The sequence below is a fragment of a genome, unplaced genomic scaffold, assembly GCF_019419815.1.
Source record: "Pyrus x bretschneideri cultivar Hongxiangsu unplaced genomic scaffold, Pyrus_bretschneideri_v1 Contig37, whole genome shotgun sequence".
NCBI classification, from domain to species: Eukaryota; Viridiplantae; Streptophyta; class Magnoliopsida; order Rosales; family Rosaceae; genus Pyrus; species Pyrus x bretschneideri.
The window spans coordinates 1268485-1293504 of record NW_025999690.1 but is presented as its reverse complement, the minus strand read 5'-3'; the positions used below and the strand labels follow the sequence as shown (position 1 = coordinate 1293504).

At 37.4% G+C, this 25020-nt stretch overlaps 2 protein-coding genes across 3 annotated transcripts; both read right to left on the bottom strand.

Moving 5' to 3' along the window:
• Positions 1 to 9891: 9891 nt before the first annotated feature.
• On the bottom strand, positions 9892 to 12636 carry LOC103936356 (probable nucleoside diphosphate kinase 5). Of its 2 annotated transcripts, none has more exons than XM_048592094.1 (6): positions 12506 to 12636; positions 12178 to 12306; positions 11717 to 11935; positions 10914 to 11021; positions 10677 to 10786; positions 9892 to 10450 (listed from the first exon to the last, which is right to left on the bottom strand). In XM_048592094.1, the coding sequence occupies exons 2-6, from the start codon at positions 12252 to 12254 to the stop codon at positions 10419 to 10421; spliced, it is 546 nt and encodes a 181-aa protein (XP_048448051.1). In that variant the 5' UTR covers positions 12255 to 12306; positions 12506 to 12636; the 3' UTR covers positions 9892 to 10418. The 2 variants fall into 2 exon arrangements, with proteins under 2 accessions (XP_048448051.1, XP_048448052.1); XM_048592095.1 differs by having other exon boundaries at positions 12178 to 12282; positions 12506 to 12635.
• Positions 12637 to 13156: 520 nt separating this feature from the next.
• LOC103936363 (inter alpha-trypsin inhibitor, heavy chain 4-like) lies at positions 13157 to 18064 on the bottom strand. The gene is made up of 12 exons (XM_009346199.3): positions 17506 to 18064; positions 16780 to 17139; positions 16612 to 16701; positions 16355 to 16471; positions 15895 to 16164; positions 15596 to 15749; positions 15379 to 15456; positions 15029 to 15129; positions 14674 to 14844; positions 14443 to 14517; positions 14052 to 14159; positions 13157 to 13599 (listed from the first exon to the last, which is right to left on the bottom strand). Exons 1-12 carry the CDS (start codon positions 17881 to 17883, stop codon positions 13264 to 13266), a joined length of 2238 nt encoding a protein of 745 aa, XP_009344474.2. The 5' UTR covers positions 17884 to 18064; the 3' UTR covers positions 13157 to 13263.
• Positions 18065 to 25020: the final 6956 nt, after the last annotated feature.

The following is a 25020-nucleotide window of genomic DNA, read 5'->3' as shown; positions in this document are numbered from 1 at the left end:
TCAAACATACTAACCCCAGTATTTGGAAAACTATTATAATACTATATAATAGGTTTTTCTAAAAACTCTAACATGCCAAAATGTTTGTAGACAATAAAACCATATCTAAAAGTCATATCAAAAACGGCCGAAGGCAAATCCAAAGGATCTTGTAAATCAAAACAATGATGCACTCAACTAGGGGTATCATAGTCAGCCAAAGGCATATCCATCATCCGAGGGTGAAGCTGTACGACACTGGGTTACGCCAGTGAAGAAATATGGTAAGCTCCATCACACGAAGGTGAAGCTGTACAACTCTGGATTACACCAAAGAAGAAAAGGTACATAACACACCAACATTAGCCATAGCTAGTGAAGCTATCTGACACTGGTTTCGCCAGTGAAGCTATGAGTATGTCATAAATATCTCACTACTCAGCAACTGTGTCATATGACCATAGACATATACAAACTCATGTTGTGTGTATGTGCTTTATGATACCCATTAATTAAGCACATAAAATGTAATTTAAAATCTCATACCAAGCTTAGAATTCAAAACCTCAACATCCGAAATCATAAGCAATTCCATAAACATGATTTCCATGAACATTAATTTCATAAACTTTAAACTAGTAAATCGTAAATCTTTCATAAAACAAATTAGATGAATCATAAATTCTTTATAAATCATAAATCTCGAAATCTGTAAAATGTATCATAAATCGTAATTAATTCATGAAATGTAGAATGCATGCAAGCCTAATATTTTTTATGAAAAAAATATGCAATTTGAGGAGTCCACTCATGGATACTCTGTCGCCGACAAGCAATTCAAACTAGAGAAGAAGAGTCGTCACCAACAAACGCACCTAAGCACATCAAAGGACCAATTAGCGAAACGATTGAATTTGAGAAAACAAACGTCAGATTCGGATAGGAGGGCACATGCCACCGCACACGCAAAGTTGAGTCACCGGAAAGTCAGCCGAAAAAGTCATCAGCGCCGCCATCCTCCAGTAGAGGCGCGTGTGCTCCATGCGCCCGCGAGTACGCCATACTCGCCTTTGCAAGATTCTAGAAATTTTTCCTCCAACTTCAAGAGCTCGATGCGAGTCCAAATCGAGTAATTCAAGATCCTACATAAAGCTAGAAATGTGGAGAAGAGATCCATACCCTTTTGAGATCCAATGGAGGTCGGAGCTGGTCGGAAAAGTAACCTGAAAGTGGCCTAACGGCCACAGTTTGAGTTTTTCCAGAAATTGCACAGTGACTTCCCTAGTGCTTTCCATGTTCCCACATCACCAAAACCACCCAAAAAAATTACTAATCGTAAACCTAAACACGATCTACAATGATATGGACCAAGTTCGAGGCTTACCTTCGACGGAAACGACGAGGATTTGCTGGAGAAGTTCTTTCACAGTAACCACACGGTGCAGTGCAGGAAGGGGTCTTTCAAGGGGTTTTTCTCCTATTTCCTCGTTCAAGGACTAACAGGGATTACAAGGGAAGGTGGTGGTGCTGTCTTGTTGTTGTTTTAGGTGTGTGGGTGTGTATGTGCAGCTAGTCAAAGGAGGGAGAGAAGAGTAAGAGAGATGAGCGAGGGAGAGAAGAAAATGAAATTAAAAGAAGGCGAGAGAGAACTCTCGGGGAAGGAAGGAACACCCCAGAAAAATGGGGTAGGGGAACGCGTGCCAACCAAGGGCTAGTCCAAAAAGGAAATATCTCCAATTATAAAATTCCTAAATGCCCTTGACATTCAAAGATTCGTAAAAACTTCATTTTAGCTCCAAATTCAATTCCGCTCGCTTTTACGAGTTCGTATCGACGATTGCAACATAAATAAATTAAAAGAATAATTTCTATATGTCATAGAACGAGAGTCAACGTTTTTGCTCCGAGGGGCATTTTGGTAAAATCACTCCTTTAAAATTATAAAAACAGTAAAATTAGGGACGGGTTATTACAGTTGATATTAAATCTCAACCAATCTGACAGTTGTAATAATTTAGAATCTTATATATTATATTACATATTTAAATTAAATTATATACATATATAATATTCGGTTCAGTTTGGTCCTACCAAAATAACCAAGATTTCATACTGATTCTCGTACCAAATGTTTCCGTTATGGTTCGATTTCAGGTATCTAATGTTTCAGTTTTTTCGTTTCCGGTTCGATTTCAGTTTTCTGGGTATTTTTTTCCACCTCTAGTTGTGTGTGGTTTGCTTCTTTTAACTCTTAAAATTTTTTAATTCGTTTAAATTAAACAAATTATAAAATCAATTTTAAAAAAAAATTAAATTAAATTACAAAGGAATCAATTGTCACTCGCGCAAGCAGGTGCAAGAGACAAGTATATGTAAAACAAATAACTATTTTGCAAAACCTTAACAAAACATGCCCTCAGTATCTCCAACCGAGGGCTGGCCAGAGGGCTCGTTTTAGCCCTGCCACAAAAAACCATCTCCAACCGAGGGCCAAAGGGCCATAAGGCCAAACATAATTTATTATTTAAAAACTACAACTTAAATTATAATCCAACGGCTAAGTGACGTTAGTTAGCCATTGGTTGCTGACATCATGCTGACGTCAGCTAGCCGTTGGATTTGAATTTTTCTTTTGCTATAAATAGGTTGGATATTGGGTTATAATTCACACAACTTTGAATTCAATCTATTTCAATTCAATCTCTTTCAATTCAATCTTTTTCAATTCAAGTTTGCAATGAATTCCAACTTTGGATCCTCTTCGGATTCCAACTGGGGGTCCTCATGCAATTCCAAATTGGAAGCAAAATGGGCACAAATGAGACGAGAAGATGAAGAGTGTGATGAAGAAGTTCAAGTAAGGCACAACAAACAAAACATAGTAGCAGCTATGGCTGTGGGCATGGTGTGTCAGCCAACTGAGGAACACCCTCAATGGGGTGGCTCTATTACTGGTCGTTTTTACAAACCACGAAACAGAGCGATGTCGTATGCCAATCTGATGAACAACTACTTCAACCCCAACTCGGTGTACACAGAAAAGGATTTCAGACGTCGCTTCCAGATGAAGCGTCACATCTTCGTGATGTCCAGTAAGTCAATCCTTACTTTCGACAGAAGCTGGATAGAGCAGGCTGCCCTGGTTTCTCACCTCATTAGAAGGTTACTGTTGCACTTCGAATGATGGCCTATGGCTCCCCAACTGATTCGATGGATGAAACCCATGGTATGTCTGAGTCTCCATGCCTTGATACTTTTCAACAATTCTGTGACACAATTGTTCAAGTTCACAAAGACGAGTACCTCCGCGAGCCAAATCAAGAAGATCTAAATCGGCTCATTCGCAAAGCTGAAGACAATGGGTTTCCGGGCATGATAGGGTCATTAGACTGCATGCATTGGGATTGGAAGAACTGTCTCACCGGATGGCAAGGAGGCTTTAGCGAAAGGTCGAGAAAGCCAACTATTGTGTTAGAGGCGGTTGCCTCATATGACACATAGATTTGGCATGCTTTCTTTAGAGTCCCTGGATCCCAAAATGACATTATAGTTCTTGGGCGTTCACCCCTCTTCAATAACTTGACAGAAGGTAAAGCACCTCAACTTCACTACTACATCAACAACTGTCAATACAATACGGGGTATTACTTAGCAGATGACATTTACCCAAAGTGGGCGACACTTGTCCAAGCAATTCCAAACCCTAAGAATGACGTAGAAAAGTTGTTTACCTTACACCAAGAGGCATACCAGAAAGATGTTGAGAGAGCTTTCGGTATTCTACAAGCACTGTGGAAAAATATTAGTGAACCGGCAAGAGGGTGGAATCGAGAAAATTTAGACTCCATCATAATGTCTTGCATCATATTACACAATATGATAGTGGAGGATAAGCGAGATGAGTATATTGATGGAAAGTCCGATGACGACCAAGAAGATCCAAATAGGTCAAGAAGGGCTTGTGCAAAAATATATGATGGGCCTAATTTGCCTTTCAATCCAAGAACTGGTAGTATCTCTATAAATAAGTACATGAGGCGCTATAGAATGATACGTTCTCGTACCACAAACAAGTACCTACAACATGATCTTGTTGCACATCTTTTTGCCAAAAGAAGCATAGAGTAGGCATTTAAGTTTTATGTTGTTAAATATTTTTTAAAATGTTGTTTAAGTTTCATGTTGTTAAATGTTTTTTTTTTATGTTGTATAATTTGTATGTTGGTTAATGTTATATAATGTTATTTCATATTGTTTAATGTTGTTTCATGTTACTTAATTTAATTTAATGTTGTATAATGGCTTAGGAAGTTATAGGAAAAAAAAATATGAAACAAATTTTGTGAAACAGAAGTTATAGGATGACAGCCCGTCCCGAATTATTCGAACCGTAGGTGTGAAATGATGTTTTTGCCCCTAGTGGATATTTGTCATTTGTGTGATTGTTTTGGGGGTTTGGCTGGTTGCATCTAGGCCACACAATTCATCCTCATCTCCATCACCTTCTCCCGTATACCTTATCTGTCCCGAAGAACCTCTTTCTCTCCTTCTTCTTCTTCTTTCGTACAGACAAGTACCAAAACCCTTGAAAACGTTGCAGATCGAGGTAGAAAACTATACCTTTGTGTTCGTGAGGACCATACGAGTCCAACCATACCAATTTCAGGTAAGGAATCCTTCGATTTCACGTTGAACCAGGGAACCCCGATTTTGGTCACTGTTCATGCACATGTGAAATGTTGTTTTCAGGGAATTTGAAGCTTGTAGGAAGCTTAGTGAGGTCCTTAGGAAGCTCGGGGTGGTTTGTTAAAAGGATTTGGACGTCAGGATTGTGAGTTGCCGGTTTGGCTGGATTTTGCGAAGTTTCTACAGCGAGATTCCGTGAATTTTAGGGCTTGAAAGTGGTAAGGTTTTGTTCTACTTGTTGTAAACTTCATTTTGGTACCAATTTCATGAAATTGGGTTGAAAAACGAGTGAGAAACGAAGGTTTGAAATTTTTCATATTTTCCGGGGATGGCGACAGCACCGAAGATGTGCCGGAGAAGAAGACGGAATATTCCGTCATTTTGGACAGAATATTCTTAACGGCGTCAGGTTAACTTTAACGGAATCTGTTAGTTTTAACGGAATATTCCTGACGGCGTTAATTGACGCCGTCAGTGTGCCTGGCACGTGGCCACGCGTGAGGGGTGCGTCTGGCCGTGCCTTGGCCGGCGCATGGGGGCGCGTGAGACGTCGAAAAATTATTTTAAAAATATGGAGATGTTCGTGAGGTTGAGTAGATCACGTTGGTTTATTCACACATCCCATTTGAGCATTGTACAAGAAGTTATTACCTAGTTTTGGTTATGTGCTTTAAATTGATGTTTTTATAGTTGTTTTGCATATAAGTGAGACCTATCTCGTGGACGAGCGCAGTCACTCAAGGTAGGGGGGCTACGACCCTTCCACTTACTAGTGAGTGGTGATGCGAGAATTATATGCACACAAATTAAACCCTGTTTTTATCAATTGTAGTAAGTATGTAAGTAGGGATCGTTCTGGACCGGGGATTAGGAGGGATTGTTAATCACTTGGATTTGACTCAAAAACGTAAAAACAAGTTTAAAACACTATACTAAACTCGAAGAATGCAAAACTAAAAATAAGAAAGATTAAGACTAAGACTTAAACAAAATATGGGGGGAGGGGGGGGATTTAGGTTTGGACGAGATTAAACTAAAATGGATAGATTGCAAAGAAAACAAATTGTAAATATGAATTTGACGGAAATGAATGGATGGGAAGCTAGCTAAGGGGTTCATCTCCACACATGTTATACTTGCATACAAAATGATTTCTAATTGCTTTTCAATAAACCATGAATTCTCAACACCCCGGGTTAATTAGGTCCGTTTAAATTAACCGTCAAGTTTTCCTTAAGTTAATGAATTGGATGATTGCATACGACAACCCAAAGCATTCCCCACAAGTTCCCTACATGAATTGCATAATAGAGATACAAGCAAGAATCATTAAGTTCTTTGAAAACCATAAGTGTTGACGAGGCATTCGTTACTACGATTGCATGAAACTTATGCCAAGAATTCATTTAACGCGATTGTTTATAAGCAACCTCCACTACTTGTGAATATAAGTTCATAACTATTTGGTGAAACTCACTTATATTCTAGCGTCATATTCATGCATGAAAATTAAGCGTGCACTCTCAATAAACATACATAAATAGGTTATCAATCAAATAGTTAAACAAATTGAATTCACAACTTATGAAACGTAATTAGAAGTAATCAAATCATATTGCAAGCATAGACATATATTTTGAATCCCCCCCTAGCCAGGGGGGGTGTTTAGTTCCTCATACGTACAAGACAAAGAGAATTGAAATTAAACATTGAAATCGAGGAAAAGCAACACCTAAAAATTCCAACAACTCAAACTTGAATTGTATGAACGTTTAGGCACTCTTCTCCTCCTCTTCGTTGTAGCATAAGGTCGAAGGGATGTTGTTGGTTTGGTGGTTGTATATGGAATGGAGTGGGGAGTGGTGGAAATGGAATTGAATGGAGGAGAAGATGGTAAGGGAGAAGGCACGGCTAAGGAATATTTCAGGATGTGTTGTGTATGAAAATGAGGTGTTGTTGAATGGAATGGAAGTGTGGGATGAATTCAATTCCAAATGAATGAAGTGTGTGTGGTTTATATAGGGAGAGAATGGATGGGAGAGCATGTGAATGATAGCTAGGAGAATGATTAAAGGGGTGTTGCTAAGTTGGAAATGCATGTGAAGATGCTAGAATTGGGAGTGAAAGGCACGGCATTGAAGGTGTTTTGTGTTGGAAATGCATGTGAATGCATGTGAGTGCATGTGTGTGTGAATGGTGGTAGCTAGGGTGCATGTGAGTGACAACTAGGTTAGTTGGTGGAAATCTGAAAATGGCATAAGGGATGCACGGCTTTGGGGGAAGTTTTTGATTATTTAAAATGTGGATGCATGATGAAGAGTTAATAAATAATGCATGTAGGGTTAGGAAATAAAATCATAACTTAAAGGGGGGATGATTAAAGGGTGTGGCTAGGTTGGAAAGGTGTGGAAGATGGATGGAATTAGGGGGAATGCACGGCAATGGTAGGGAGTTCTTTGGTGATGGATGCAATGATGAAGAGTGAATAAATAATGCATGTAGGGTTAGCTAGGTTGGCTTTGTTTGGGTGCATGTGAGTTAAAGAGGGAGAATGTGGTGAAATGATGAAGTAGGAAGGTGGAAATGCATGTGAATGCATGTGAGTGCATGTGTGTGTGAATGGGTGTTTCTTGATGGTTTTGGGGTTGTGATGCATGTGAATGCATGTGGCTAAGGCTTGTTGATTGGGCTAAAGGTTTTGCATGGCTCAAAGGATTGTTTGATTGGGCTAGGCCCTTTGTTTTATGTCCAAAGTGCAAACAAGGCTTTCAAATTCGTCCAACACTTTGGCTCCAAAAATATGCTATCCATTCCAAGCCCAATTTTGCTCCAAAATGCATCTTTTTGCTTCCTTAGCCATATGAACCTAAAAACACACGAAAATGGCTTAAACTACTAAAATAACTATGAATTAACAACATAGATGCACGAAAACAAGCTAAGTAAGTCGCCTAAATATGCTCCTATCAAGTGGGCTTTTGGTTTTCCGTATATACCTATATACTTGCGGTTTTTCCCAGAAAATGATATGGAATGTTTATATGTTTTAAATGCCATGCATTGTCTTTGCCTATTTTAATTATGCATTAGTAGTTGCATATACTTATGTTTGGTGCTGCGGACGTACAAGTAAGTGCCAGGTAAGTTGTAGTTTATAGTGTGGCGTAATGGTTATGTGATATACATAGAAAGCTCATAACCTGCACCCCCGGTGTTAGTGCTCCCGCCCAAAGTAAGGCACAGTCCTTCACGTGATGTTCACCTCCCGCACCACACGCCTATCTTAGATCCAAGTTAGGTGCACAGTCCTGTCGTATAGACCACTATAGGTGGTTCCGACTCGTAGGTGACCCGCGATTATTCGCCTAGTCTTCACGTGATCGTAGCACTTGAGCATATTTATTTACACCCAATCCTGTTGTACAGACCACTTTAGGTGGTTCCGACTCGTGTGCAGGTATAGTTAATGAGTTGGAGATTTGAACTCTAGATTCAGCCGTATAGGTCACGTTAGATGACTCCGACTAACATATTACATTGCAGTGATTGACATTACCTGGGTTACTTACAGTTTATGTAGAGGCATTCGACATGGCATATTTCTGAGCATGTTTTCGATATATGTGTATATTCTATTTTCTAGGAAACTTTACAGGTTTTACGACGAGGGGTTAGAACTTTTGATATAGAAATGATTTTGAAAAGCTTTGTTTTTGCCCACTCACACTTTCTGTTTTGCGCCCCTCCAGGTTCTAGTTAGTTTGCTCTTTTGGTGGCTTACGAGGAATCCACAACATATCTGACAGATTATCACCAGTGTAGGACCACCTCTGGGTGTGTTTAGTTAGTGTTGGTTCCTCTGGACTGCACTAGGCTCTCGGTGCTCTAAATATTATTTTTCACACTTACGCTTGCACATGTATGTTAATTGCTTTGTTTTGTAGTTTGGTTTTTATTTATTCGTACTTTTATTATTATCCTTTGCTTCCGCACTGTGCACATGGCTACATCACCCTCACGTGACGGCCAGTACGCCTTGATTTTAGGTCAGGGTATGTCAATAAAAATAGAATTTAAAATAAAATAAAGCAACTATGTGAAATAGAAGTTATAGGAAAAAATGGAATTTACAAAAAAAAAAATGAAACAAATTTTGTAAAATAAAAGTTATAGGAAAAAATAGAATTAAAAAAAAAATATTAAAAATAGAAGTTATAGGAAAAATTTTGTCAATAAAAAATAATAATAAAACTATAAAAAAAAAATTTCAAATGCAACGGCTAGCTAACGTCAGCTAACCGTTGCATTTGAATTTTTTTCTAGCCATCCACGGGCTGGCTGGTTGACTGCTTGCAGCCAGCCCTTCAGCCTTCTAGCCCTCTCCGATTCCATGGGGCCCTCTCAAATTGCAGAGCCCTCTGGCTTAACCCTCGGTTGGAGAGTGTTTTCGGGCTATTTTCGGCCCTCTGGCCCTCTGGACCCTTCGGTTGGAGATGGCCTAACATTTTGAAGTTTACAAAAATGTATTTTGGCAATACAGAACACCCAAACACTTTAAGATGAAGAAAGTTAAGGTTTCACACAAACTAATTGACAATATGAAGAGTGGTCCAATTACCATAAGCACATGCAAGGTCTCGTGTCTCCCCAATGTGGGATTCACTCTCTCAACACGATCCCTTATGTGTGGCAATTTACGTGTAACGTCTTTTCAAGTCTAACAAGTGAACAACACAAATGAAGTGATATGAAACACATGTGGCCATTGAGTTTCATATGCGAGACAACTTACTCAGATACCATGAAGAAAGTTAAAGTTCCACCATAAAATCAATTGATAACATAGAAAGTAACTCAATTACTTATAATATTATTTGATACGTATATTCAAAATCTTCTTGGTGTAATAAAAAATTTGGGAAACAGATACGGAGATAGAAGTGATAGATTGTACAACTTTTGCCATAGGTTTTGAATAATAACTTCAGTAGTGGTCAGTACTGAAAAATATTCATCCCAGCCTTCCGACACCACAGTAATTTACCGGCTTTAACCTCCCACTACTAATATGTTGTGATCAGTACTGAAAAATAAAAGTTTATTGGGAAATTGATTAAAATAAAAGCCCATGGAAAAACTGGCAGCCTCTTACAAGTTTCAGGAGGAGGCAATCAGCAAATAACTCAAAATAAAATGTTGGCAGCAAATACAGTGATTTCAAAAAAAGAAATCTGTCAATCTGGATCACACATTCCAATACGAATCCATTTACATAAATTGTCTATATCGAAGTCCAACATTAACATATCAGACGGTTTAACATGAGCACATTCCCCTCGTGTACATGCATACAACAATGGATGCAAATTATCACCTGACGAACTGTGTCCCGAAGGTGAAACTGGATTGAGATATGGGGAAGAAAACTGACGTTTTCAACACAACTGAGGTGAATAACAATAAAAAAAAAAAAAAAAAAAAAACATCGCTTAGGAAGCTCCATGTGATATCCGGCCTGTGATACTTAACAACTTTAATAGATAAGATCATATGTAAGTCATGAGAAAAAGAGCAGAGTTGATCGAACCCGAGATTGAAGAGATTTGTACGATGTAGCAATTGGTAACAGAGGGCCTAACTGTCATAAAGAATTGGCACAGGAGTTGTCCTTGTCCTTCTGGACATTGTGTGGAACAATCGAATGTAAACAGCCTTTTCTAAGACAGGTTGTTCTGCTTTTGAGCTTTCATTGACTACAATTCGTCATGCTCCATGCTTCCGCTGCCTGTCAAAAGAAAGACGCAGCATGTACTTATGAGACGCTTGAGGTTGGTAATAAACAAGAGAATCGTTTCTTTTTTACTTCAGAACTCAGTTCAGAATTTTGTTTAGCGTAGTGAAACAACACTTTCAAGTTTGTGCTCCAGTTGTTAGATCATTGTCTTCTATGGAAAAATGTTTGTAGGTATGCTGAAATCCAAAACTACCATCAAAATGGAGAAAGATTTTACCTGAAGACTTTTCTTTGAAGAAAAATGAGATCTCTCGTTGAGCTGATAGAAGAGAATCCGACCCATGAACACAGTTTCTTTGTAAATCCTTCCCGCACATTGCTCTTATGCTGGGGAGAAAAAAAAAGGAACTAATCAGGACATCCAGCACGGAAATGGATACACGGTGAAGTTGTACTATGAAATTTAAGAAAGAGTTAACAAGTGTAAAGACGATTAAACAATAACATAAAACACCTGTTGGGATGAGTAATCTTTGCTTTGCTTGCATCAGTTGGGCCAATTAAAGTGCGCCAATCTGCAACAGCGTTTTCCTTCTCCAATACCATAATCAATACTGGTCCACTGTTAAAGTAATGAGTGGGAGGAGGAGAGAGAAGACAACATCGTAATGCAGCAACAACAAAACATCACACTCATAATATTTCGGTCTTCTGATTAAAACAAGGAAATATTTGCTAGAACGGAACTATGTTGTATTGCAAAAGCTAGAATAGGAGGGGTAGGCCTTGCAATAAAGACTTCTCATAATTGAAAACTCGGGAAGAACCTCAACATCCCACAAAACTAGCTCTAATAAGCTTCCGATCATTCTCATACGTATAAATAGCTCATGTGTGAGATGAATTCAGATTGCCATGGTAAGGCACTGAGTGAACAATGATGCCTTCTCTTGATCAGTTATTACGAAGTGAATACGTTGCATATCTATGCTTATACATAAGTTAAGCAGTTTTGTTTGCTACAGTTCATTGGCATGTGTTCACGGGCAATGAATGCATATATGTGTGTTTCGAGTAGATGCCAGCAAAGACAAGAAAGATACATGTTGACATGTAAATTACTATCATAGAGTAAGAAAGATGTGAAAGCGAGACGGAAACATAAACAAAGCAAAACCATCATAGACGTTTAAGTCAATCGGCTATGCATCACAAGAAACAACTGATATGAAGCTTGCGAAGATTAAACATCCAAACATATTGATCTAGCAATTAGCCAAGAAAACTAAGAATAATTTCCATGAGTTCAACAGATACCTTGTCATGTACTTGACTAGGTCAGAAAAGAAGCTCCTCGAAGAATGCTCGGCATAGAAGCTCACTGCAGCGTCCTCGTCAAGTTGGACGAGCCTTTCGTTGAGGATTCTAAAACCAGAATCCGAAATAGCGTTCTTTATCTTATCAGTGTAGTTATCATACAACCCATCTGGCTTTATTATTGCTAATGTCATCTCCTTCTCTGCAGTTGCATCAGACCTATACTTTTACAAAACATTAAATCAAAGACCCGTTAGGAAATACTACTCAAATACATATAGCAAGCAGTTCTACTCACGAGCATTTTTGCTAAAAGTGCTTTTATTAGAAGCATGTCGAAATTTGTATAGAAAACTGAAGTGCTTCCTGGAAAAGCACTTTCAGTGTAATCTCAACCTCCAAACATGGCGTTATTATTAGTAATCAAAAGGGAAACTTGAAAACTTTAGATTCGGGGTTACCTGCAAGGGAGAGACAGAGAGACCACAAAGCCGATCAAGAGAAAGTTAGAGACGAACGAACCCACTCTGGGGAGCATCTTGTGATTGAAACCAGCAGTGGATTCACTGTAATAGCAATCGAATTAGTTGCTGCAAAATGACATAATAAACAGAATCAGATAATCGGCTGTTTGGTTGCCGACAAAAAAATTCAGTGAAGATTGATGCTTTTCGATCTCAGAGGGAGAGAGATTTAATTTTCTCGGCATCCAAACAGAAGGTTGGTATGGACTAGAAAGAAAGGGAAAAGGGTGGGGTGGGGGCGGGAAAGGGAGAAAAAGGGACAAACCAGAAAATTGGGAGGTTTGGAGTTTTGGACCGGCAAATGACAACTATCGAAACACCTTAAACTCTGAACCGGACTTGAAATTATTTGACTCCCAATTACCTTCTCGTTGAGTTTATAGGTTGGAAGTTCGGTCAAACTATGTGGATGTGCGAGTTTTGAAGTTTGACTTATATAGACGACCATTTTAAAATTAAATTATTATAACGTATACATTTTGAAATTTATTTCAAATCATCTGTGTTTAATATAAATATATCATTATATTAAAAAAAAATACACGAATGATTTTGTGTACTTGAACTTTCATCATCATGGAATTCAGGCAATTATCACAACTCCTTTGAAATGGTATTTAAAACGACGATAAAAGATGATTATTGTGAAGTGCTAACAATGCCTTTGAAATGTTTGGTCTGTTGTGTCTTGCATTAAACTAGATAACTCATTAGATTTAATATATCTTGAAGCCAGAAATAAACGTCAGTTTTTAAGAAAGGGATATGTTTAATTCATGATTAATCTTCAAGTTCAACAATATTTGAAAGTCGCCATCCGTTCCTGCTTCAACATGTCTCTGAGTCTAATAAATGCAATCATACACACCAAACGAGGCCTAAAGAAAATACAACACATATGATAGAGAAACTACGATTAGAAGAACAAATTTCATCGTATATTAAAAACACAACAGATGTTATATACAAACATAAGATTCTTCTGCTTTGCTCTTCAATTCCTTGATATACTATATCGTTACATCATCCTGCGAATAGTTCATAGCAACAATTCAGGCACTCAAAGCAGGCAAGGGCAGTGCAGACTTGTGTGAGAACAATTGCGCACTGGTTGTTCATGTGCGAACAAGTCCTAATGAAACACATGCAACAGACGCGGTCGAGTACTCGGCTGCAGCAGTCGGAAGCCGCGTTCACCAACATTTCTGTGGCATCAGCCGGCTTTTCTTCTTCGCTTCCTGGTGCTTTGTTCTGGACCGTTGCAGTCAAGTTACCAAAGCCAAAACCCAGGTTTCCGAGGATTATCACCTTCTGGCTATTCGACTCTGGCTTCTTCCACTGAGTAATTTTGTTGTAGACCTACTTGGAAGTTGGAAGCAATTAGATTACGTCTATTATTTATTGCTAAGCAATAAGGGAACTTCAATGCGAGCGTTAACTGGTTATAAACTCAAAAGCGTCATCCATGAACTCAGTTACTTATTTTGAGATCCATGAACTCAGTTACTTATTTTGAGATTATTAGAGAGAGAATAATGAATTCAAGCTTCATATAATGGCGAGACTCTGGTAGGAGGTGGATTTAGATAGGGTGTAAGGCACTTATATCAAAAAGTCCCATAACTTTATCTTAGAAGGGTAACACGTAATATGCATATCTTCATAGCCTAAACGAATTCATGACAGAACACTTTGTCTGCAGATCACTAACAAGGAACTCAGGAGAACCCTTTATCGACCTAGAAAAGAACAAGGTAGGTATGACTAGCAAACATCATATAAGAAACACGGGAAGAGCTAAAGATGCATACCTCTTGGATCATAACTGATTCCGCTGCTTTCTTCCCCTCATTAGTCAGCAATAGTATCATGCAAGTGTACTCAGATGGAACCCCGGTTTGTTTACTCAATTTAGAAACCTAGAAGCAAAGCAGGTTGAACAATCGTAGTGTATGTCAAAAGAGTACATGAATCCGAACTTCTACCAACAAAATAATTAAGAAAATCGTCGTTTTTCTATATACTCTGAATCATAATTAGCATGAAATTTGACTAAGAAAAACTCGTGAGGGTTATGGTTAGATAAGGTAGAGATAGGGAATCGGTGCAGTTGCAGAAGAGCATCCAGCCAGTCTTGCTTATCTATGATTCAATGACAGAAGGATTCATCAAACTCCAACCAAAAAAAGAAAGAAAAAAAACCTTCTCTTCTAGCTCTTTACTTCCCAATAACCATGCATGAGCTGTAAGCATGTCAATGTGCCTTCTTGCAAGCACCTGTTCCAGAAAAAAGCAGGTAAATGAGTCCATTTCTTTGATTTGAAGAGAAAAGAAGGCATAAGTTCATCAATACCAAAAGTACTTGCAGGGAAGTAAAGAGGGCAGGCAGATCATTGCTTACTCTGATTCTACATAACATTTTCAATTTCTTACCTGATCAAGTGGAATATCCTTAGATCTTTGCACTTTCAAGTCTATAACAAAATTGCTCATATCAGCCAAGGTACCACGAACTTTAACGGAATCGGGAAAGATTCCCTCATATCTGCCTGACATGATCAATGGACTTCCAGATGAAAGGTCTGGGATATGAGATGGATACCGCTGCAAGGAGCAACAGAAAATGTACAACATGCCGCTATGCAGTTAGAAATTGGAATGGAAAAATTGTTAGACGAAAAAGTAGTAATATTTAAAGTCCTCCTAGCAAAATAGACTCTAATATCATTAAACCTCGAGATACAAAATGGGACACAAAATTTCAGCCAAAGGCCCAAGACTAGCATACCTCAAGTGAATCAAGAGAGTCTAAAGCATCCACGGTTATATTGGCAAGAATCACTGACGATGCACTTGTGAATAACCTTTGCATTTTATAGTCAATTGACTCTGCAACGAAAGAATATATTTAAGTATATAATACTATATATTAATAGCTTAATACATGTAGGAAGAGAGAGAGGGAGAGGGAGAGAGAGAGAGAGAGAGAGAGAGAGAGAATTCCTTAGTTTGAGACCATCACACAAGATTAGCATCATTACTAATAAAACACATACTTATCGTATTTTGTATTGACAACTTATTATTTTGGTGAACAATGATGAAATTACAGTTAAAAGAAAGGGGGAAGGAACTGACCTGAATCATAAGCAGCATCATAGCAGCCCTTCCCAATTTGGGCTAGCATTTGCAGGAAGTAATGGTTACAATATAAACCTGTCAAGATATTTCAGGAAAACAAAGTTACAAATTCTAGAAAGGAAGAGTAATACGATCGTCAATATTCTAATAGTCGTCAAACTAAACGATCTTGATCCAAAAAAAAATCCAACAAGTAAAGGAACAATACCCTTACCTATGCCAAGAGTAGATATGCGAGGACAAACTGAACCTGCACTTGCATAACCTTCCATAAAAGTGCAAATCTCCCTCTCATTTTCAACTGCCCCGTCAGTTATGAGAAAGATGAGGGGAAGTGAATCAACCGTCTTGGCCAACAATATCATAGCCTAAAACAAATCAGACCACAGGATACAAAATCAGATGCTCTTCAAAGAGTGTGCATGTTGTTGAAATCGATTAGACAGAAATCATTTCGAAATATGCATGAATGCACAGTGGTAACTAGGAGGACATGTTTAACATTTGGGGTACCTCTCTGAAGGGAAGCAAGATATTTGTACCACCATTCGCAATAAGATTGGCGTCAACCCAGTTCTTAGCTTTTAGCATTGCCTCATTTGTTGCCAACTCCATTGATGATGAGAATAAGTGAACCCCTCCATTGAAGGCTATTATGTTGAAAGTATCTTCTCGGTTGAGATTAGAAAGTGATGCCAACAGTGCATTCTTTGCATTTTCAAGAGGGTCTCCCAGCATGCTTCCACTCATATCAACAATGAATATAACTTGCCTTTTAAAAACCTATAAATTCAGCAATATAAAGTTAGAATTACCATGGCATAAGGCCGTAAAAGTCCGTTTAATAATAAAAAAAATTATTTAGGACATGGAACTGGAAAATTCACCATCTAATGCGAATGATTATCCCATTACAACCTCAATGCAACATTATATAAAATTAGAATGAAATAGGTGTTAGGGCTAAACGAACCCTTCTAATCTGGGTATTCCCGGGCATCAGATAGAAGTAGAACATCTCCCTATCATCAAAATCACGAAGCGTTGGAGATTGCAAGAACACACCACCATACAAGTCATTTGTATGAACCTGTAAATACAGTTTCCATTCAAGATGAAAAAACACATATCATGATCGCTCTGTGACCATCATTTTCCCAAAAAACTTCTCACAAAGTGATGCATATCACAAAATTCATTAATAACACAAGCATTGATTCAAAGCCTTACAGTGTATGAAAAACTAAAGGCCGCATTTGACCATGATTGTACATCTGCTTCATATGAAAAACTCAATCTACCGCTTTGGCGCCTCACTTCCTGCAAAATCAGTAGTCGGTAATCAGTATCACTTCACATACATCCAAGGACTATGTGGAACTTACGAAAATGATTTACCTTAAGAGGGTGGCTGGTACTTTTACATGAAACGTCTATGTCAGTACCGACATTCACATTCAACAAAATCTTTTCCCGCTTTGAAATTTTCCTCCCAACGGGATTGACATATGCCGGAAAACGAAAAGGTACACTGAGGGAGAACTGGCCATCATGATACAACAATTTCTGAGACCATCTGATCTTGAAGGAAAGTAATGAGCCTCCATCAACCTGTGGGACTTTCAAAGTGTATGCCTGGCGTTTCAGAAAGTAACCCTCTTGGCCTACTTTCTCCACATTTCTTGGGTCCTCCGCCGCGATCAGCTGAGTCCGATATGATCTTCCGGCGGCTTCAGCCTCAACACCTAGAAGTGAACCCTGTTAGCCAAATCATGTTTTTTTCTTGAGAATTTAAAAATATAGCCTATAAATCTTCATATTACAAATAATTAGGTACCAAAATATCAAAAAAAAAATATATATATATATATATATATATATATTATTTAAGTCCTTCCATTTCCAATTTCAAGCCTTCAATTAACTTAATTCAGATTAATCACTATTACAAATTTCTTTTCTTTTTTTTACTGAATCCGAAAAAATAAACAAATTACATTAACTTAATCTAGATTAATTAGTAGCACAAATTTCTTCCCTTATTTTTTACTATTTCAAAAAAATATACAAATTTCAAAAGATAAAAAGCTTCCAATGGTCAACATAAGTCAAAAGTCCCACTACCTGCTCGCCCATCGGCACGGCCAAGCGACACTCGCACCTTTTCGCGGCGGAAACACAATGAACGCGCCACGTGCCGCTCACGGTAACAAACGCAGTGTCCAGATAAACCTCGATCTCCATACCTATCTCGTGCATATGCAGAGGTATCAACGCGGGCGGTTGACACAGGCCGTGGACGTACGGCTGGTAGCTCGGAATGTCCGGATTATCGACGATTTCCGGGTCGGAAACCACCGCGTACACCATCGGAGACTCCGGAAAATAAGACTTCGATGACCTCTTCATCTCCGACGGATTGGGGACCGACTCCTTGCCGTAGAAAACCCGCTTGGAGAGGCCGAGGCCGTACTCGACGCAACTGGTGAACTCGGCAGCCATTTCGCAGGAAACTTAGGGTTTTGAGAGCTGGAGAGAGAGGTGGTAAGATGGTTTGGAAGGAGAAGGTGTGAGGTTTGCGAAGGTAAGCTTTCCGCTTTTGGCTTTCGGCTTTCAGCTTTGGGCTTTGGAAGGCAGTAAAAGAGAGAGGGGACGAACAGTCTGGTGGAGGGAAGATTAATTTTTTAATTAATTGTGGGTTTAATGAGTATTTAATGGTGAAAGTGTCAATTAATGTCAGACATGTTTCCGTCAGTGGTGGGTTTCTTCTGTAGCAGAACTTTTCACGACAAAAAGACAAATCGGTGGGGCACAAGTCTTGTACGTTGAGGGATAGATATGGTGTCTCGAGGTAGATGCTGAGATCGTGTGCCCGCTACTGGGACCCTGCCACGTCTGTAAATTCTCTACGGAGAAGCAGCCAAACGACCACTGCAGGGAGATTAAAATTTTAAAATAAATTATATGATATTGTTAATTGAGTTTTGATTAACGAATTGTTTTCCTATTGGACAAATCAGTTAGACTGCAGTTCAAATCATTTTGGTAATGCTAAAAACATTGAGATATCCAAATTTGTTTTTACATGAAAGTAAAAATGTTTATGCGTTACAAATGCACTTTTTTATAGTCCCATATTGTATTATTATAAATTATTTTTTAGTATGTCCTGGTAAAAATTAGGATGGTGCGGAAGCAATTCTCATATACTATTGTTGTGATGTGGTTCAATCAAAAGATGCGAAATGATTGTATTTTAAAGAGAATAACTTGGCATTTGACAAGAATACTAAAGTTGAGTAAGGTGATTATCCAATTAAGAAACCGTTAGATAGAGTCATTAAGCTTCGTTGCCTTAATGGGAAGGGAAGAATGTTTGAATTGGAGTTTAATGTCTTTGTTGGTATAGGTAAGGAGGGGATACCTAGCTTTTGATGTCTTAGTTTCATAGTTTGGGATTTCTTTGCACTCGTTGCCAAAAACATTGATAAACTAAAGATAATTGTTTTACTGTTGTGGCTTAAATTTAACTGAAGGGTAGACAGAGGATGCAGCAGTAGAAAACAGAGAAAAGAGAGATGTAGGAAAGTTCTGTGTGTGTCTTTTCCTCTACTTGGTGCTTTTATTTATAGTAAACTAACATGTTTACTTGCCCTTCAAGTAAAAAAGCCTAAGATATTCTAGGTTACATAAGAATCTTAAATACAATTTATTAGGATTTACGTAATCACACATGTGCTATAATTTTTATTACAACATTTAATAGTTTATATAAAATGAAATATGTGTTTCTAATTAATTGACCAAAATTATTAAAAGTGTATACACCAAACCAATAACATTTTCATTAATCTACTGAAAACAACTAAGAGAATATGATGATGGTTTGTCGGTGGGATTAAGCTAATAATTTCTTTAACCCAACAACTTGACTTCAACTTTGTCAAAAGCTTCTTTTGCAATAGACTAATATATATGATTATTTCTCCCGTTTAATGTGTTTACTCTTAAATCGACACAAAAGAAAATATAAGGACCTATTTGGTATCTTATTTGAAATTTTTTATCATTTCTTAAAATATTTCTTGAAAACAATTTTTTTTAAGACTCCAAATTTTGATTAGTTTGTGATTTAAAATTTTTAAATCTTACGACTTAAACTAGACAAAGAGATCTAAAAAAAGGAGATCGCAGGAGAGGGAGAAAGAGAAGAGAGGAGAAAAGAAAGCAAAAGATGATTGAAGGAAAGAGTAAGAAGGGAGAGGATCAGACAAGATAGAGAGGAAGAGAAGTGAGAGAAAATAGAGAGATTGATTTGGAGTGAGAGGAGAGGAGGGAGAGAAAAGAAATAAGTGAGTTTAAGTTTAAAAACTTTAAAAACTCAATTTTAATGTTTTTAGAGAATAGACTGTATTTTTTAGTTAGTTTTGAGTTCAATTTTTTAAAATAATCCTACCAAACAAGTTTTAAAGGCCTAAAACTTGAAAATTGTTTTTGAGTTTAAAAAGTTGAATTCAATTAGAATACCAAACAGGCCCTAAGATTTTAAAATTCATAATGCTAGAATATGATTATGATAACATGGTTTTCACAATATGTGTAGTCATGCACTTTCCATTCCCTTGTGTCATGATGGTTTGCGGGCCGTTCACGAGCTCTGACACCAAACATTCAATTCAGTAAGCAATAAAGAAGTTCATAGAATGAAGGGGATTCTTCATCTTGTTTTACTAGTTCTTATGTTGTGGTTTAAGGAGACAAAAACTTTTCTTTTCTCATTGATTTGTTACTAAGTGAACTGATGGCAGCAGCATGAGTTATACCTCTCTCTTAAACTAAGCCCTGATTCACAACCCTAAGTGAAGGGACAATAGCGGACTTCGCCCCATGAAGTAGTTCATTTTCTTGCATTCCTAAGTATCTGAACAACTCCTCTTTCTTCAATTGTGAAGCAAATTCTAAGTCATCCTAAACTTGGAGAAGCATTCTCAGGGGGAAGGACATTCTAAAGATGGGAAGTCAATGGGTAATTTGGAATGGGCAAAGAGAAAAATTCTGGCTTGACTGGTGGGTTGGTGAAGGCCCACTGGTGGACGTTGCAACCCAGCAAATTCCACCTACTAGTTTTAATGCTCAGGTCTGTGATTATATTAATGAAGATGGAAATTTGAAGTGTGAAGGTACACCAAAACATTGGTGTACTAATATACATATGATTGTAGTGAACTAAGTCAATTAATTAAGAAAGAAAATAATATAATTTTTTATTTATTTAATTAATTAATTCTAAAGAATATGAACATCTGTATTTCAACGAGAAATGTAACTTTTTTTGAAGAATACAATTCCTCTAAAGGGTTTTTCATCTCTATATTCACCAAATTTCTTTTTGTCAAGATAATTCAATTTCATTCTCTCTCCCTAATTCATATTCTTCACATCATCTTGTGATCAATAGTTTAAGCGACATTGGTTTTTAATCATGTCAATTAGCCCATTATAAATATGGAAAGGACCACATCTTAGAACGTCACAAAAACCTATGGTCGTGAAAAAGCCACAAAAACCTCACGCTATAAATATGGAAAGGACCACATCTTAGAACGTCACCTTCAAAGCTTCAACAATGATAATGTCCGGCCAAACCGCTTATTTTGCTAGGTGGTCGCGGATCGTGTACGAACGCGATCGCCGTTGTCTGCCGCGTGGCCGGTGGTCCATCGCTTGGAAAATTTGCCACCATAAACATGTGGATTTGACGTTGTTTTATAGTGTGAACTGAACTACTGATTTGATTTATGCTGTTTTAACTTTATGGGATGTTCACTTTTGTTATAGGAGTTTTTGCTCGTTGCACTTTTGTTCTTAATGTTAGCACCATCAGTTAAATTTGTGAAATAAAACAATTCGCGATGATTTTTTTTTTAAACAAACGATATTATTTATCTAGATTATATTAAGAAGAAGGGATGTGGACTTAGCCTTATAATGGACTAACAATTATATGATTTAAATTTACATTTGACGAGCATTGAATATAAGACATCTCACTTACAAGTGAAGTGAAGAGGAACACTACCGGACAATGTTAGAATGATCAAATTTTTAAGTTAAATTTGTAAACTAATGATGTGACAGTTGATAATTGGATTATTAGTTAAGCGTTTATTAACGTACTAATTTATTATTTGTTACACATCATTTGGTTTAAAATTTTAATTTTCCTAATATTATCGTAAAAGAAATTTCAATTCAAATTTTTATTGGTCAATAATTCTGTTTTAACATGACTCTTCTAACTACACACAAAAAGAGATGAACAAAATAACCTTTATTTATTTATTTTTTTGTCGACTAACAAAATCCAAATGAACATTAACAAACACGTAGTATATAATAGGTATATCGTCACATAAAATAGAAAAGAAGGATATTAACCGGACATCAACCATTGCATTTGTTGGTGCTAAGTTACTAAGGCCATCTTCAACTGCAGGAGAGTTAGATGGCTTGTTTTAGTCCTATAGATCTCTAAAAAATTAATATTTTAATGAACAGTGACATGTTATATTTCTTACCGTCTCCAACCGATGGGTCATAGGCCAAACATAGCCTTGTGACAAAAAACCATTTCCAACCGAGGGGGCCAAAGGGTCATAGGGCCAAACATAATTTATTATTTTAATTTTAAAACTACAACAACTTAAATTTAAAAAATACAACCTAAATTTAAAAACTATAACTTGAATTTAAAAACTATAACTTGAATTTAAAAACTACAATAATTTAAATTTAAAGTCTATAATCAATCTTGGGAAAATGAAAAGCTAGAAAAAGAGCATCAAATTATCACAAGCCATTAACTTTCAACAAGAAATTAATTTCATGAAATTGAATACCACGACTATATATATATATATATATATATATATATATATTTATGGAATAGGATTAAAGGACAAATATTTTTACACTCTTTCTAAGCTTTTTGATTACATGACATCCAATGGTTCTTATTTATTCGTTAAATGACATGAATGCTTATGTGGATTTTAACTAATATTAAAGATAAAATAAAACTAAAAATAACATAAAATTTAGAAAATTAAAACTAGAATAAGAAAAGGAAGAAACCCTAGTTGTACGCAGTCCTCCATTTCCCCCTTTGCTAATGTGGTTTTGCAACTTCATGTCTATGTGTGTGCTTATACAATGTTAAGGGATTGCAAGGTTTTCCAAGCAGAGAATTTTCGAGCAGTACTAGTTGTGGGAATGGACAGAAGACCGGCAACCATCCAGGAATCCCTCATCAGGATTTCTCTTATGGCAGGTGAAATTCGAATAATTCTCAGCGTGCAAAAACAGCATGAACCTAACATGTACTATAGGACTGGTGGCATTGTGCCGCTCCAATATCTGATGCAAGATTATTTTGAACGTAAAAATCTTATGTTCGAAGTAATGCGTTTCACTTTCGATGGAAATAGGACCAGGGAAGATCAAACTCCCAAACAACGCAAAATTAAAACTAAAATTAAAAAAAGGAAGAAAATAGAGTTTATTCCTTTTTTAATTTTAATTTTCTAGATTTTATGTTTTTTTTTTTCAGTTTTATTTTATCTTTAATATTAGTTAAAATGGATATAAGTATTCATGTCATTTAATAAATAAAATAAGAACCATAAGATGTTATGTAATTAAAAAGCTTAAAATGAATATAAAAGTATTTATAAAAATATTTGCCGCTTAGTTCTATGTATATAGATCTCTGCGTGTGTGTAATCATGAGCTCGAAGACCACAAAAATTGGAGAGAGAGAAAGTTGCCGCTTGATTCTATATATATATATATATATATATATATCTGTGTGTGTATGTGTAATCATGAGCTCCAAGACCACAAAAATTGGGGAGAGAGAAAGAGACTGACATGCTCTTCCTTCCATGGGCTCAACGGATCTTGCCAGACATTCACCTTTAGGGGTCCATGGTGATCTGCATATTTTATATTTTTTTTTATTGAAATTAAATCAACTAAAAATATCAGATCGGAACAGTGCAAAGACGTTTGGTCAGCCTGCGGCTAGCTGGCTGGTTCCTTTGGGCCAGCCGGTTGGCTTGATTCCATTTTTTTGGTCCGATTGAGTCCACGATTCTTATGGTTTAATTTTCAGTTGAAGACGGTTTTTATGTCATTTCGAGTTATTTTCGACCATCTGACCCTCTGTTCGAATCGGTTAAAGATGGCCTAACAGGAAGCCACACTTGCGTACATTGAAAATCCGAAAACCGAAATAATTGAACCATTCACTAAATCAAACCATAAAAAACCGAATAAAAAATGGAACCAAACTTGAAGAAATTGAATCGAACCAATAATTATTTTCAGGTTTAGTTTCAGAGGTTCAGACACCAAGCTGTATCGAATCAAACATAAATTAATAATTTATTTATTTAGGATGCGTACTTATTTTTTAAATTCTAATTCCAAGTAAAATATTAACCTAATTTAACCCAATCCTGCGTAAGTTCAGTTTTAGGCCCAATCATGTTAAAAAGTCAAAATGCAAAGCAAGAAACCCTAACCTACCCTAATTTTTCCATCTTCTTTATCTGCAACTTCTCTCTCTCTCTCTCTCTTCCATCTTCCCTCTATCGGCACGATGCAAACCTTGCAAGTTGCATCCCACCACTGTGGCTATCACCACCTCCACCATCTCACCGGTACGACCACCACCACTCACCATCATATCCTCCACCGTCATCACCTTTGCCACCATGGCCACCACTACCTCCACAGTCTCGTCATCACTACTGATGCGACCGCCACCATCTCACCATGACCACCGCTACCACCGCCTCTGCCATCTCGCCGCTACGACCACCATCACTGCCACCTATATCCTCCACCATCATCACCCTCACCACCATGACAACCATCTCTTCCTCTGTCTCACCATCGTCACAACTGACACCACAACAACCGTCTCACAATGATCATCGCCCTTACCACTACTAACATAACCACCATATTATCCACCGCCATCAGCTCTCGCCACCAGAGCCATTACCACCTCCACCATTGCACCACTACGGCCACCATCATCGCCACCTCTCACTACCATATCCTTCACCATCAGAATCGCATTCTCCATCCCATTTTCTCACCATTGCCACCACTAACTCTACCATCATCCCATTGTCTTCACAAATACCACCACCGCTCCAACCACCATTCTTATTGACACCACTCCAACCACCATTCTTATTGACACCACTCATGTCTCAACTGTCACATCTACCACCACCACCATCATAATTATCAAACACAATTTTTTGTTTTCGACATTTTTGATACTAGAATCTAAGGGTGGGTGCGGCTTGGGTCTGGTTGGTTTTGGACCAAAACTGAAACCAAACCGACATATTCAATTAAGTCAAAATTGTACACCAAAACCGATCAAGTCGGATCTAAAACCGATCATGTCGATTAATTGACAATGGCGGGTTGGTTTGGGTCAGTTTTCGATTTGTGTGAACACTAGTTAAATTCAAAGTTTAACATTCATACATTCTCAAAGTTACAAAAAAGAAATTCATCAAAGCTCCAATTTTTCAAAATTTTACAATCCAAAAGTTC

Bases quoted from the DNA above. Each gene is read 5' to 3' on its own strand.
- LOC103936356 (XM_048592094.1), bottom strand. From the start codon at position 12,254: ATGCTCCCCAGAGTGGGTTCGTTCGTCTCTAACTTTCTCTTGATCGGC. The intron at 11,936-12,177 runs GTAACCCCGAAT...GTAAAAGTATAG, and splicing joins TCTCTGTCTCTCCCTTGCAG to GTCTGATGCAACTGCAGAGA. The intron at 11,022-11,716 runs GTATCTGTTGAA...TTACTTTAACAG, and splicing joins CTAGTCAAGTACATGACAAG to TGGACCAGTATTGATTATGG.
- LOC103936363 (XM_009346199.3), bottom strand. From the start codon at position 17,883: ATGGCTGCCGAGTTCACCAGTTGCGTCGAGTACGGCCTCGGCCTCTCC. The intron at 15,130-15,378 runs GTCAGTTCCTTC...CTTTCGTTGCAG, and splicing joins TGATGCTGCTTATGATTCAG to AGTCAATTGACTATAAAATG. The intron at 14,160-14,442 runs GTTTTTTTTCTT...CTTTGCTTCTAG, and splicing joins GTAAAGAGCTAGAAGAGAAG to GTTTCTAAATTGAGTAAACA.